The sequence below is a fragment of the Venturia canescens genome, chromosome 9 (assembly GCF_019457755.1).
Source record: "Venturia canescens isolate UGA chromosome 9, ASM1945775v1, whole genome shotgun sequence".
Taxonomy (NCBI): domain Eukaryota; kingdom Metazoa; phylum Arthropoda; class Insecta; order Hymenoptera; family Ichneumonidae; genus Venturia; species Venturia canescens.
In genome coordinates this window covers 20,563,613-20,580,071 of record NC_057429.1, presented here as the reverse complement: position 1 = coordinate 20,580,071, position 16,459 = coordinate 20,563,613, and the positions used below count along the sequence as shown (strand labels likewise).

At 44.6% G+C, this 16,459-nt stretch overlaps 1 protein-coding gene across 1 annotated transcript; it reads left to right on the top strand.

Annotated features, from left to right (window-relative positions):
- The first annotated feature begins 1,284 nt into the window (after nt 1-1,284).
- On the top strand, nt 1,285-16,455 carry LOC122415640 (homeobox protein Nkx-2.5-like). The gene is made up of 4 exons (XM_043427943.1): nt 1,285-1,415; nt 11,773-11,936; nt 12,028-12,255; nt 14,468-16,455. The coding sequence occupies exons 1-4, from the start codon at nt 1,339-1,341 to the stop codon at nt 15,091-15,093; spliced, it is 1,095 nt and encodes a 364-aa protein (XP_043283878.1). The 5' UTR covers nt 1,285-1,338; the 3' UTR covers nt 15,094-16,455.
- The last annotated feature ends 4 nt before the right edge of the window (nt 16,456-16,459 follow it).

The window sequence follows — 16,459 nt, the reverse complement described above, 5'->3', positions numbered from 1 at the left end:
ACAAACACTTTTAATGGAGGGCAGAATTCGTATTGTTTTCGTGTCTCAATAACGTCGTACGTATATACAAGGATCCGAGAGAGATAAAATAAAAAATGAATCCAATCGGTGTCAAGCGGTACTTCGGTAAAAATCAGATTTTCAATCTAATATTACGAATCGCATAACAATAACATTCCAAATTTCCTTCCTGCGCATTGATACATCAATGAATGATTCGTCGAGCATATAATATATAATACCTCAATATTTTTACACAGAACGATCGATGATCAACAAAAACGAAAAAAAAAAAATCAAACAATCTAATCTGTGCAATCAGGAGACTCGTGCCCCATATATATAAACCGTAATTTCCTAGGAGGAAACTGACGAATAAAATGGTGCATTGAGAGGGGGGTGATTAAAACGTGAAAAAAATGTCTTTATCGTTGCTGGTCAGTCGCAATGATAAGCCTCGTGCAGAGATAACGTCCATATGTCATCTTTTTCTGTAGCCATACGCGAACCTGCCTCGCTTCTGTACTATTGCCTATTGAGGTGTACAAAAATAAAAACTAAAGTAAGAATGCGAGATATTCTTGAAATCGAAAAAAATAGAAGATAAAAGATATTTTACAGATGATATCGCGTGTCAGAAAAAAACAATTTTTTCTCGTTTTATACTTTTTATAGAAATTTTCTGAAAAATCATAGAAAAATAATAGCTTCTCAGGTGAATCAATAAAAATTCAAGCTTTTCATATCATATTTAACGTTTTCTAAGGACAAATGAAACAAATTCTTTTCCATCGAACGAGCATCGACGCAGGGGTACTGTGTACATAGAAGTTTCGATGTTGCAGTAGTCAAACTAATCTCTATCTATACCCCGGTTAGCGAAGGTGGTATGTTGTTATCGTGGCGAGATAAGGTTACCCGAGCTCCTATCAGGGAGCCATATTTTTGATACAATAAATAGGTGATGAATGTATTGGACCCGTAGTTCTTCACTATCCAGTAGGTAATTCGTTCCAAAACCGTGCGTTTATAGCTCTCAAAATACGGGGAGCATCTTCATTGGATGGTTCGATGGATTTGAGTATATAATTAAAGAAAAAAAATGAAGCAAGCTCGAGTTGATTGAGTGTCGAGGGGGAATGAAGATCGATGAAATTCGAAAAGCGAATTTTGAGAAAACGGATTGAAATTGAACTGAGTCAGCGGGTTTCGAGTAGCCCCGATTATCCGTTTCCGCGTCGTAGGATTAAGCATTGAAACGGTGTCGTAGGAAGCTTCGTTTCGCGTCGTGTGACAAGTGAAAAGATTTGAAAAAAAAAGAGTGCGATCCTTGATAAAATGGCCACCGGATACGACGATTGTTACGACTCCTCGTGGCACCTCATACCTCCCGATTACAACGAAGACGATTACAGGTGAGACTGAAAACGAGAAAAATAAATAAACAAACAAATTCACCGTCCGAAACGGCTTTAAGGCAGAAAAGTTCAAAAATTATAGTTTTAGATATATATAAACGAGAATAAACTCGATCGCCTCAACGTCCGAGAGCATGAAAAATTATTTTCCTCCCTCGCTCGCCCTGCTATGGCCAACGAATATGGCCTTCGAATAAATAATGAAGAATCGACGGAATGAGACGAACGAGTAATAATTTCTTGTGAAGAAGAATAACGAGCACGCATGAGTGCACGCGGGAGGGCGAAAATGGGGATAATTCGCGATCGCGGAGAGACGGGAGAGGGAAGGATAAGCGAGAAGAAGCGCGGCGTAGAGTGGTACGCCTTGTTACGCGTGCACAGGCTCGTTTGAGAGGGAGAGAGTGAACACGAATCGAGGGGGTTATCTCGGACATTCGAGAAGGGCACGACTTTGCGCACTGTCCCTGGGACGAGTCTGCCATCGTCACCTGTTGGTTTACACCATCAATTTTCGAATAATTCGAAAACTATTCGCTATCCATAACTGTAGCGCACGAAAGCCGGGGAGCTTCGAGCATTACTTAAACTCGTACGGGTTCGAACGATTATATGAGACGGCGAGATAACTCGAATCATTTATTTATTTATTTAGCGGGTGTAAAAGATTCTTTCATTTCGTTGCGACGCGTTCCGATCGATTATTATTCTCAAAGTCGAAATGCCTCTCGAGCGCTTACTCAAATATGATAAATAGGGAAAATAAATCCGCTCGATGCGCTGGAAAACGGTAAAAAAAAAACGGTAGAGGGAGAAGGCCACTCGGATGAATGAACGAACGGTCCGGAAGCCCGGCGTTTGGCGGCGTTTGAAATAACTTCTTAAACGTTTCTTAAAGGTCGCACGGGGGAGGGTTAGTCAAGCGTTAAACTAGCCATGTTAAGTTTGGGTCACGTCTTCGATTCTCGTTGGAGCTGCTAGTCCGAACAGTTTTGTGCTGCCAAGAGTACCTCGGAACCTGCTTTTGTGAATGAATCGATTTCTTCTTTCCTCCGTGTTTGAGAATCTCGCCGGAGGAAAAACGCAAAGAGGCCCTCGAGGCGTATTCTCACCATTGAGACAAATTCCTTTGGCTTTGCTACGAGAAAAATACTACGACGGAAAAAGTGACTCGAAGTACGAGTGGCATAGTACTCTACTACGATTCTAGTACCTGTATACTAACTTTGGAGTAAGCCGAGCGCCGTAGTACTACGTTCATTGACGCGAAAGCTGCTCCAGCGCGGGTGGGCCCTGCTGGGCCTTTGTATACCAGATTCATCAATGAACGCGCTCCGTCTCTCTCTCTCTCTCTCTCTCTCTCTCTTTCCCTCTTTCAGTCCCCTCCTTCGATGAGGACGCGGTCCCTCTCCCTGAATCTTTCATTTTTAAGCGACTTCCTGCGCGCACCCCCGACTTGAACTCGACACGGAACATTTTACTATTTTCATCCTTCAACTTTTCCCTTTTTCTGCTATTTTTTGGAGTATTTTAGTCGACAAGATGGCTCCGGAGACTTTCGAGTTTTTCGATATTTCAACCAACACTCTGGCCCAACTAACGGCCCAAAAATCAGGAAATTTCTCTATCGTTATTATTATTATTTCAAATTCGGATGCTCTCGGTATTCATCGAAACGAGTAGAAAAAAATTTCATGAATTTTTTAATAACCGTCACATTCGTTACGAGGAAACGTTTGAATGCAGTGTTCAAACGACATTTATGAGGAGTCTAGACTAATCAGACGGGTAAAAAAAAAATAAATTGTAAATATCGATATAAAAGATGCTAGGCTCAAAATACACATTTTTAAAAATATTTATTTTACTCAGTTTTCGTACAGAAAAATGGGGGAGAAGAGAGGTCGAGAAAAAAGATGGGTGTGCGCTGTGGATATCGATGATCGAAGAAAAAAAAGTGGTTTTAGATTCGAATGGCTATAGCGCATATTATACGATTTTTGGTTCTTTCAAAAATGACAAAACGAAAGCCATTTTTCCAAAAACTACAGAAAAAACACGTTTTTTTATCGTTCTTTGCAAAAAAAAAAAAATAGTTCCACTAAAAATTTCAAAATTCGTATGATATGTGCTACAGCTATAGTCATAAAGAACACGTGGTAAAATTTTGGTAAGGATCGGTTGAATAGTTTCGGATATTTTATCAACGAGCGATCCAAAAACGTAATTTTGGCAGGTACGCGGTAGGGCTATGCTGGGCGGTGCGTATTGGCGCGGCGCGCTCAGACAGCCGAGTAAACGTCGCTCAAAAGTACACTCGGAGTGCTCAGAACTTTATAAAATTTTACTATGACACTTTTAAATAGGTATACTTTCGAAAAATGCATTAAAGAATATGTATTGAGAGAAATTTGAGAAACTTCGATGATTAAATTGCGTTGCGTCGAGAATTCGCAGAAACAAGTGAACACGGTGAAGCTAAGGAAAAATCTCATGATTAAGTTCACGTGTTCTCGAGGCTAGTTGTGAAAAATTAGTCGAAAAATGTTGCGCGGTCACGTAAAAGCAATAAATGCACAGTGCATCCAGTCGCACGCGTATATACACGGATTGATGATGAAGGCGAAGGTGAGTGAGGAAGCTTCTCCGGTGGAACGAGAGATACACGCCGCAGGAAGTCCCCAAAAATATATAAGCGCTTGAGAGAATCCCTCCTCCAACAGGTACCGGTATTCTCATGTTAATTGGAAACAGTCGAAATATCTCGTAAATGGGTGAAGGGCCATTCATCGAGGCACGTTTTTCTCGCTACACCTGAGAGTTGTCAGACTTCCCAAATTCGTCTGTATATACACGTGTATATGGGAGCAGCGTAAGCTGGAGTTTTGAAACGGAAGAAAAGCCATCTCAAATGGTCAGTGGACGGCTGCGTGTATTTTTCAATAGCACCAGCAGACGTGAAAGAGGGATGAAAAAACAGGCGCTTAGGCGTTAAGTGTTCCCGAAGAGGCCCCTCTCGCTACGTACCCAGGACCATACTTGAGGCGCGCTTTGTGTCGAACTTTCATTCCAAAACCCCGGCTACTATTTTTTATAGTTACGAATTTTCGATGCATTCTTTTTTAAGACAGTTTATTTCAACCTGTTAAATAAACATTTTTTTAGTACGAATTATTTTGGTTACAGCTAGGCTGCTTTGCGACACTTTTTTATAAAGGTAGTCGCTCTTGCATGGTAGATTCTAGAGATGCAAAAGCCACGGATAGGGAAAACTCGTACAACAGTTTTGGTACTTAAATATGGGATATATATAAGGGTGGGGAGGTGGAATCGATACATTTTGTCTATGGATCAAAATGATCTAAGCTCTCCGGAGATAAAATTTTTCGTAGAAATTTCAATTTTGGGATGAAATTCTTTACAGTTGCCGATTATCGACGATACTTTTTCGTTCGAAGGAAAACATTACATTATAAACGTCAAAGCGTGTGTTAAACGTGTTCGTGCCACATGTTCAACGTCAGAAATGATAAATTTAATGTCTCTTTAATAATTTTTTAAGCTATTAAAGGCTTTTTTCAATGTTGAAATATTTTATTTTAGAAATTTTTAATCGAGCACATTTCGATTGCCCATTTTCATCGGTTCGGTATGATTATATTGAAATGTTGACTCGTCCGCTCAGAGTTTCCTATTTTTTCTACAACCCACTGTTGTTTATATCGCAAACGTTCTTCCCAGTTACAGCTGTGCATGTTTTTGAAGAAAAAGAGAGAACGAGAAAGAGAGAGAAGGAAGAAGTGCAGGTACCTGCTACTACAACGTCAATCGATCGTCCTCTCCGACTCGTTCCATCGCCTTTCGTTGCTCCTCTCCCTTTTCCCATAACTGCCAACTGTATGAGTTTATAGCAGGTAGACCAGTGAAAAAAAAAAGAGAGAGAAAACTCTTTGTGTGTAATTATATTAGGGGTAATATAGTTAGAAGAAGATTGTTAAGTTTCGGTGCTACCATTGCGGTTCTCTTGAATCCTACGATTAATCCTAATGCATTCCATAAACTACGAGTTTCACATCGTTGTTAAATCACGACCACTTCAACCCTACTAGAATAAAATCACGTAATCCTAATAAAATATAAAATCTTCCCATCACCATTCAAATATTATGACGCAAAGATCTTCGGCTCGTCGCGATGTTAATCTTCTTGGCACGGACTTCATTTTTTTCGAATGGACATTGAATTCTCCATTCACTGTGAGACCGCGCTGGCTCCGGATCCGTAAAGTTATTTTCTGGATTTTCCTTGACGGTGAAGAAACGTGTATTCATCTCACGCGAAATTCCATTCTGGAAATGTTGTTTCAATAATTCCGCTGTTGGCAGAAATCGAACATAAATTGATACGATGTACACGAATGGCTCGTTACGAATTTCCATAAAATCATCGGGTTTTTGATTGACCGAGTCTGCGTGCTCTCGAGCCTCTCAGCTACCGAATTGTATCATGATACGTCCTGACAGGCTGAGATCTCTTAACAATTTAACCGATTGCGAATGTTGCACGAGTAGCGGAGAAAACTCGTGATGGTTCAAGTGAATGCGCAAATACGTGTTGGGCTCGAAAGTACTCCATTCGAACCATTCGGATATGCCCTTTTTTCTTTCAAGGACAACGAAATTCTACTAAAAAATCATTGACTCGATTACTCTACGAATTTCTCAAATAGTCGAACCAACAAGGAGAAACCAATGCGGAAGTACAAACAAACTTTAGCTATCGAAAAATGCAACGATATCAATTTTCACACAAAGATTCGCACACAGAATTGCGGGAAGAGCTCCGCACGAGAAGGACGAAAGTGAAAAGGATGGAAAGCAATTGAAAGAAACTTGAATCCTTCTGTCTCTGAGGAATCGATCCTGAAACGCATAGTTTCACTCGCCTCCGTACGCTACGGGGACTTATACCAGTCGGAGTTGAACAAGGATGAGGAGGCATGAGCCGTAACAGCATTGCCGCGGCAGCACGTAAAACAATGAGACGCAGACAAATTGGGTTGCGTGCTTGAAACGAGTTGGCACAGGTATCGCCAAACAGTCGTGGGATCGCAGCAAATGTTATTCGATCAGAAGAAAGAGGAGAGGAAAGGGAAGGGGCCGAAGAGAGAAGAGGCTCTGAGACAAGGGCTGGGGCTCGAGGGGGAGGGAGCTTAATAGGGGTTCGAGGTGGCTTACCAACCTTCTCTCCTCTTCGGTGCTGCGGAGGAGGCTTCTCCACAAGCACCATCGTTCAAACTTCATGCATGCCCATTCCAACTTATCCACCAGCCTTGCAAATACATAGATTTATCTAAGCAAAGTAGAAATTTATGGATACAGACACAAACGGAGAAATGAATTTGCGCGAGGCTCTCCGCGTGAAAATTCCCTTCGAAAATCGACGTCGCGTTTTCATTCGTTTCTTGGCATCGGAAAGGGTGTAAAAACGCATTATCGCAGCGCTTGGACTGCCCATTTTTTCTCTCCCTTATGTAGGCGAGAGCATGGCAAAAATTGAAACGAAATTTTAACGCGAAATGCCTCCTGCTATGTTCACTCGTATAGAAGGGAGCCTGTGGCTTGCGCATGCAAAACGTTGTAATGGCTTGTCTCTGATAGCGTGAGATTGCCTTCAGCTGTTCCACGAGGGCAGCTCGAAAAAAAAATGAAAGAACGAACGAAATCACTCCAAGACACTGCCTAGCATTCTTGAATCCGATTCTAACCAAATTAGGGGAGCCTCGACTTCTCATCTATCTCCGTGTACCGCTCTCTTCAACTTGTTGTAAAAGTATATAGAACACTCGGAGAAATGGCGAAATTACACACTCGAAGTCGACCCTTTGGCGTCGAAGGTTCTCGAGTTTTGGAAAATATTTCAGTCACATTGGAGGCACGCTTTCAAGGAGATTTTTCAAGTCTTTTATTTTTTAAGATCGGAATAAAATTGGTCAATTTTTTGTCGATTTGTCGTATGAAATTCGTGAAAATTGAAAAACGATCGGATATTTCGGCGGCCATATTTCGGAGTTAACAATACCAGCGGAGCGACTCTTGCGGTCCGAACGTTTCAAGGTGGATCCGGTTCTCGGATTAAGCCACGCTCAGGTGATATATAAATTGAAGAACGGAGGGTGCGCTTGATCCGAACAGAGGGAAATAATACTCGGATCCTTTGGAATGTCGTCCAAGGATGGGAGCCATGACGAAAGAGAGATCTCGAGGCCGGATGTCGGGACCGCCTTCTCCGGAGTCAGAGACCCCCTCCCCCGCTTTTTTCGACTTTTACACTCGGGAAAAAAGAAGAAGCGAGAGGACCGAGAAGGAAATTGAACTAGCCGCGTTCGGCACAATGCTTCGGATGAATGAACCGGAAACCCTCCCTTCGTACGATTCATCGCTCGCTTTTTCCGAACTTGTAGTTCAAATTGCGACCTTTATTTACCTCCATGCGTGCTGTATACAAACTCCAAAATATACTCTCGACTTTTCCTCCGTATCCGTCGCCGAGCTGGTTTTTTTTTCTGCCCCAATGTTCGAGGGCTCATTTTCCAAAGATCGTCGGAGCACTCGGGAATAAACAGGACACTCCAATCGCTCTGTTAGATAATCGTGAGAAAGTTGCCATCGGTGCGAGATTCAATAAAATTTCAATTAAAAAATTGGATCAATTGAACCGTCTCCAAATTGGAGTTTGCTGCTCGGAGACCCAGCGTTGGAAAAAGAAATCTCGGTGATAAGAAATGTAGTAAGATCCACTGAATATCGACGTTCACGATCGAACTTCCAACCGCGTTGAATCATTTGTTCACCGATTGCTTAACCGATTTTAGTGAACTCATCACGGCAGGAAAACTTTACATTCCGATTGTGACGAGGGAGCGAAGTAGCGCTGGAAGCTCGAAAATCGTCATTGCAAGTTTGAGTGCCAGGAAGCCAGGAAGCTTCAATGATGATAAATCGATTTGGTACTTTTTTTTTGTAACATCACGCAACTTCAACGGACCGGAGGATAACGCACGAGTATAGTGAAAATGTGGGGAAAAAGGTGGAACAATGAGTACGCGGAGTGTAAACGAGGCTAATGGAAAAACGTGCGAAAGATGATCGATCGCGGATAAATAGTGGAAAAGCCTATGACCCAGAGCGAAATGACCCACATAACGATTGAAAGGCGAAGGCGCGCTATAGCGGATGGTAAAAAAAGATTGCTCGTGTGCGATAAGGCGTTGAGGAGTGAGCACCGCATGCGTGAACTCTTGCGGGCCGCGATCAATGGACATGATGCGAAGACGGGGGGTTTGTTGTCGGGAAAAGAGAAAAAATGGTGTAAATGGAAAGAATAAATGAAAGGGAGAGAGGCCGAGATGGAGTAGAAGGAGAGGAACGCCGCGCTAATGCTCTTCCGCGTCGACACTCGAGACTAAAGTGCTGCTTCTCGCGGTAGATGTGTATCCGTGTGTTGTACAAAAGGTACCTGCTGATCGATGGAGCTATGGGATTGGTCGTCATCTCGCCAAGAGGGGTCGAGAGGGTGCAAGCGAGAGTCGACCGAGAGAGAGTCCTTCGAGTCGCGGAGGGTAGTTGGTCCGTTTTTTCTCGCTCGTTCATTGGCCCGAGCTCGCAAGTTCAGCTCCGCCTTCGAGCGCGGTAAGCGCGTGTTTTGTCCTCGGAGAACATTGCCGGTGGTGCACGCGAGCGTACTTGAGAAGCTTTCGACGCGCGTGCTTGTATATATCTATAGGCGACTCTCGGATCGCACAACCATTGTTGGTTCGTCCAAACACCCGTTCGTTCAATTGTTCCACCTAAATTAATGTCTCTTCGAGTGAATATTTTCAAGAGAACTGCTTCAAATTGTACTTTAATCAGGCACGGAATGTGTTCAACTACTCTCATCGAAATAAATAACGTTTTGCGCTGGAAAACTGCACGAGGCTTGTCACGACGTCGCGGTCTGGATGTGGCATTGACTTTGATCATTTTCAAATTCACTCGACCCCAACGGGAACTCAAAGCGGAATAAAATAAGTATAGTTGCAGTCAGTGATGACGCTGAAGCTTGCAGCGTTGGAGTCCAACGAAATGATCCAAATAACCCTCCAATATTTCCAGCAATTCTCCAATTTCTTTCCCTCCCGAATTTGCAATTCGTAGCTTTACAGCCTGCCCCCCGATACTTCGTGAAATAAAAAATCTTTTTTTCGTTCGTTTCGTTGGACTCCAATCGAAGAAAAGAGCAAAGAAACGAGAATTTTCCGTTTGACAGTTCATCCGCAACAAAGTGTTTTTCATATGATAGTGCGATTAAGGAAAGATCGGTCTGTTGCGGTCGTGTTCCGAGTACATAAACGAGATTGAGAGGCGAGGAAAAGCAAAGATGCGCGCGAGGGATGTCCCGGATATATGCGGGATTGTCGCAGCGCTCCCGTATCGGAGCGTGTATACGTAGGTAGGGATGAGGTACGAGGTCGAGAGGGCGGTTCGAACTCTGAGGGTTCTCAGGGGGTAGTAGCCCGAGTTGAAACGAGCTTAACAGGGTGAAGCGAAAAGCTGGGGTGGAATGTAGGAGCGACGAGGATAGAAAGGGAGATGCGAGAGGGTGGAGCAGTCGGTGGAACCGCCCTCGGGGTTTTCTCTCTCTCTCTCTCTCTCCCCCTTTCGAGAGGCGCCCCTCGAGAGGCTCGAGACTGGAGAAGCATCAGGACGTAGGTAGGGAACACTAGCCGTCAAGTGCTCGACGAGGACACTCGAAAAATACGAGTACCATCGAGCAATAGCCAAAAACTCGTACAGCTTTTCTCACTCCTCTCATAATCGCGGTCTCTACCGGACCGGTTTCTCTTTTCCAACAACTTTCTTTCACGATCGATTTTTTTTTGGTCTACAACCCGAGGGGCCCGAGGACCGATGCTATTGGACACGCGACTTCGGTGTAATCGTTGGTGTCCGATTTGAGTGCTTCGAGTGCGAATTTACGGTGGTTTGTTTGAGCTTTCGAGATCGTGAGTGGCGAGGTTTCAGTGGTTCGAATTTGAGGCTCTCTCAGCGATACGGAAAAATCTGGCGAGCCGTGCTTTCCATTCGTGGAAAATGGTGCCGGCGGTTTCAAGAGTGTGAACTTCAAAACGGCTCCGAAACTGCGCTCCGTCGTGCAGGACTATGCATTAGCCTCGTTATCGCGATGACGCGCTATTGATCACTCCGAAATCCCATCGAAATCATATTCGCGAGGTTCGATACGCGATTCGTAATCATTGTTTAGTGAAATGGCGGACAAAAACAAGCTACTGCACTGGCCGCTGCTGCCTTATCCAGCGAGTCTCCTCAATCACGTTTGGTACAGTCAGCTCGCGTCGTACAACACCAGGTAAACTTTTGTTGCAAGCATCTGCGTCGTAATCTCATGATGAATGAAAAAATCGACAATAGAGCTTTGAGGAAAACAATCATTTCCACACTTTTATTTTCAATCATTTTTCAACTGCCAAGAGCTTTTTTCTTGCTCCCTGATTGTTGTGACTCTCAATGCCCCATGGCCGCGGTGTACAATCCTAGAAAACCCTTTTGCGTTACTATAATCAAGTACGAATTTCGTCGAAATGAATTATTAGCTCTATTTAAGTGAAAATAAAATATCGAACTTTGTTGCAAACGCCAGTGAAAACAATGTCGTTGCTCCTGAGCCCAACGGCTCATGTTTCTGTCGGTCGAGATAATCGAAAAAATTTCAATCCCATCAACGCTTTCATCGTTCTTCCACACGAGCGATGCCAGCCACAATCGTGCAGTGAAATATAAAAAAAAAAATGGCGTTGCGAGCGTACACAAAAAGTCGTTTTGACCGGAGCGATAAGAGCGAATCGTGCAACAAACTGGGCCATAGATGAGATACTCGATAAACCAGCGGATACTTTATACATTATTGATTATTATGAGTGCGAGAGCCGCGCTTTGATTACGGTCGATTCGCGTTTTGTGCAAATGAGAATAAACGATAGGCACGGCAAGAGATTTCAATGCCCGATTGGGAAGAGCGTCGACCCGATCCTCCAACGATTCGTCTCGAATCGCATTCGTGTAATTCATCGGAATATTCATCGACGACTGAGTGGAATAATTAACGTAACGCAAAATTAGGAACTAATTGAGAAAAAAAACGTAGTCGCAGTCGCAGAATGAGGTTTCTCGTTTCCTCGAACGCCTGATTTGATTTTATGCCTTCTTTCCAGAAACTTTTTCCAATTTATGATCGACGTACCCAGTATACGTTGTCCCGTATTAAAATTTATGAGTAATTAAAACTGTTTCAGATTATTCGAAAGCATGAAGATGCCAACGAAAACTTCGGGTTTCGGTATAAACGACATATTGGAATTGAACGAAGCGAAAACGAGTGCAGCTGCGGCGGCTGCAGCCGCCGCAGCGGCCGCGGTCGCAGCGGCAGCGGCAGCGAATACGGACGAGCACGTTCAAGGTACGTTTCATTCCGCGCGCGATTCGAAGCGATCCATTAAAATTGTACAAAAATATCGGGACTCAACGAAACCGTTGTTTGCCGTTAACAGAAGGACCGACGACGGCTCTGCCGACGGTTAGCGATGTGACGCCCTCGACGTATCAGCAATTATTGGAGCACACCGCATCGGCGATACTGCAACCCACGTTACACGCGAATCTAGGGAGAGGAGTGCTGGGTCCACTGCCACCTCCACAGCCACCGGGGTTGTTGGGTTGGCCGACGGGACCGACGCTGGCGTCGTCGCTGCAGCCTCAGCCATTGGACGAAATTAATGGTGAGCGACAAAACCGTTATTCCCCGTTCAAGTTTTTACGGTTTCTTACAACAGCATATTTTCGATCAAAATTCGATTTCGCATAGAAAGAACCGTTATTTTCAGGAACCGTTGCAGAATATTTTTTCTTATACGCAACGTTCTACAAAGAATTAAGGCATTCCTTTCGCTTGACCGTATTTTTTGGAGGCGCAAATTGGGACCTAAGCTCCGAGAAGGAAAAGCTTCTGCTTCTGTCACTTTTCCAACTTCTATCGTTAAATATCTCTTTTGAGCATTCGATAACCCTTTATTTTTATCGTCGCTATGGATTTCTTACATTATTTTCTATCTGCGAGACAGTTTGTATCAGGAATTTACTCAGTTTGTGAAGTATTGACTAGAAATGTGTTGACGATGGAATCTCCATAGGCTCACGTATAAATTTTGAGGTTTTTCCAGTTTTAATTCTTCATTAAATGTTCGCTGACCTGAAATTTCGCCATATTCTATTCCCATGCGTTTTCACTTAACTGTAATTCAAAATCGGTTATTTGTAGAATACTCGGGTTCGCGAAAGAAATACCTTAACGTCGAAATCGAAGCTCGTGAACTTCGCTGTAACGTTTGTTTGGATACACACGATATTTGTTTTCGTAGCGATCGATCTCTGCCCGGTCCTCATAGGCACTCCGATACAGTATCCGCTAAAATAATAACAAAAATATAGAAGATCGTGAGGTTCGTGATATTTGCTTTTTTAAGCGATCGTATTTTCCTAACTATTATAAAAGTTGGTCCCCAACGTGGAAAGGTATACGTATGGGATGAGAATCGCGGCTTGTACGGGTCCGAAGAAAGATCGAAGGAGAAACGGATCGAGGGGTGTGATTATCCCAAAGAGCAACCCTTATTTATTTAGCACCCTACAATTGGCCAGCCCCGTCCTAAGCAGGATCTAATAGCCCTATAAAAGATAGTCCCGTACACTCCAACTCTCAACGACTATTGGCTCTTTTCTCACGTATATGTTTGTCTCGCCACGCACACGAGCGGCCACAATTATACGCGTATGTAGCAACGAGATCAATCGGACAGATGTCACTCCGTACATAATGCGGCAAGCAGATGTGTACACGTATCTACCTACTCAGCCAGTAGCACCGCACACCTTCGACGTACATGCGGAGACCTTGCGTATGGAAAGCCCATCCATCCGGTGCTCGGTCCAAGTCTTTGCCACGATTCTGTACGACCCTCGATAAATCGAAATTGTCACGCCCAAAATGGCATTGTCCTCCGACCGCATCACCTTTCGAACCCTCCATTTGAGAGCTCTCTCTACATCATTTTTTTATTAGGCTCCTTCTCACTCTTTTTCTCGCTCCTGCGCGACAAGCTTGTACAAAACGTTTTCCACTTATCGATCTTGTCGCGAGCAGCCCCTCGGATCGTTCGAAAAATCGATTTCGAGCCCGGAAGGTGTGCGAAAAAAGGCAGATGAGAGTTTGTCCGATCGGACGAACGTTTGTTTTGGAAGGGCGAATCATAATTTTCAGCAAAAAAGCTCGGATTAGTATTCTAAATGTTCATTATTCATTTGCATTGGGAGTTTGATACGAGGACGATCGGAGATTTAACGGGAGTTATTTCGATTGATTAAATAATATGATGCGGTTTAATGAAGACTAACCCCGGGGCATTGTGCGTCCCAAGGGGGGAAAACGATACGGTTGATCCCTGATTTTCTGTGGGTTCGACATTCCCTAAATGCTTCTATATACGTTCGTGCGTGTTGTTTGGCAACAGGGGTTGTAGCCGAGAGCGAGCAACAGGAAGCGTATAATTGTGCGTCAGGCAGCGTGGATTTAGATGCTGGATAGAGGAGAAATCGAATAGTCTTTAGGAGCCTACAAGAGTTGACACCCTGTTCGAAGAGCTTTTTTCGGGGTTGTTGCCGCACGGGGATGAGATTCGAACCGTGAGTGTTTGGTTTATAGCACGATCCAAGTCCCCCCTCTCTCCCCAACTCGGTGCCGAGAGGCTCCTTCGCGCGCGGAGGCCTCGACGATACTATTTTCATAAGAGTTCCGTTGATCCGAGCTTCGGCAAAAAACCGTCTTTATTTCAGGCACCGCGAGTAACTTGAAAAACCGAGCAAACTCAAGGATCAAATTAGCCAAACCGGTTTGGAATGATATAATAGAAAAATGGGTGTTTCGGTGTGTTACAGTGAATCAACCGCAGCCGGATTCGACGAGTCCAACAATATCGGATCTCTCGTTCCCGTCGTCGCAGCAAGACGCGTGCAGTCACGATCAGCAGTCCTGCAAGGAAATGGAGGCTGATGAGCACGAGTATGAGGAGGAGAGGGGCGAGAACGGCGGGGAGGACGAGGGCTCGGATATGAATCGTCAGGAGGGCATGAACGGCGGGGGTGAGCATTGCAAAAAGCGGAAGCGACGGGTGCTCTTTTCGAAAGCGCAAACGTACGAGCTCGAGAGACGCTTCCGTCAGCAGCGATACTTGAGCGCACCGGAGCGCGAACACCTCGCCTCGATAATACGTCTGACCCCGACCCAGGTGAAAATATGGTTCCAGAATCACCGCTACAAGACCAAAAGGGCCGCGAGTGAGCGCGTTGAAATTGGCGTCGTCGGTGGGATGCCGGCAAGTGCTACGATCGGCGGCAGCAACGCCGGACCGGGAAGCGGTTGTTCGCCGCGTCGCGTAGCCGTCCCCGTTCTCGTGAGGGACGGCAAACCTTGCCAATCGAAACTGGTCGAATCGAGCGGCCCGTATCCACCCAGTGGCCAAATTCCTATGGCGCCGCATGGCTACAAACCGTATTGGTGGTGAATCCGCGCTTCCTCGAGCGAGGAATCAAACGAGGCTCCTACATTTCCAGCTCGATTCACCGAACGCTCCGATTCCTGCGGCTCCGCCGGGATACGAACCTTCTTCAGGGTGAATAGGCGCTTCCTCGAACGACGGATGACCGACGGCCCGACGTTTCGAGTTCGGCTCGTAGCGCAAGATTTTTCTACTTGGAATTAGAAAAAATATCATCGTGTCATCATTTTTGTCGAGGAACGCCCAACGAGTGTTGTCCATTCGCAGAGAACTTTACAGCCCCGTGAACGAGCCGCGTTCTCGCAATCGAAACGCCCTTCGAGCTTCTTCGAGTCTCTTTTCGACGGTGCAACGGACACGGCCGAAGGTCGTATCTCCGCCGAACCGAGACGCCTTTCTCAAGCAAGAAAGCTCCAAACCAAAGAAAACGAACCCGCGAGTGCAAAAGAAAACCTGAAAATACTCCGGCGTTGGGAGTAACGTTAGAGCCATTGACGACGATGGACAGTTATCGTCGACCTCACTCACCGCATCGAACGAGTCGCGATGGGCGAGTGAATTTCCAAACCCGATATCAATAGTATCGATATAAATTAAATTTTAACAATATTCGAAACTTCCATTATATACGAGCAAACGAAATTCTACATTCGACTTGTATTCGGCGGACCAAATCATCGGAATTTCGATATAATGCCGGACAGTCACGCGAACTCGAATTCGAGAGCAGAGTCATCGAGATGCATTCAAAAAATCATACTTTCCACACACACACATGATTTTTCGTAATGTCTATTTTATATTGCAAAAAAGTACGGATCGATCGACGTGAAATTGTGTCGTACACGAGGCCATGTACATTATATTAGGATTGCGTAAGTCCGGTTTTCGTACTCGGCGCGTTGATCGTTGCAAATCTCATAATCAATCGATATTTTATATCGGTCGTCGGTCCTCGCGGACGCGTTACAACGTTGACGTTCTCGTCCCGTCGGCCCTGACGTGTATACCCGATAAGATAAACATTTTTCCCTCTCGCTCTCTCTCTCTTTCTCCGTCTCGCGTTTTATCCTTTTTCATTACAATACCAGTGGCACGTGTGCGGAAAAAAAAGTCATTCGAACGAAGATACCGATTGCGATTCGGATAAAAGTAGCATCACCGTTTTGTTCCACTCTACTTTGATCGAGCTCCGCAATACGAAGATTGCGGCTCTGCGAGGAAATTATGCTAAAGTTAATGAAACGGAAGAAAATCAAAAGGGTCGCCGAATTATGAAAAATTACGGACGATTCCTGAAGAGAGAACGAGGCGGAGAGAAGGAAGAGAGAGAGAGAGAGAGAGGAAAAGGAAAATAGAAGAAATATACAAT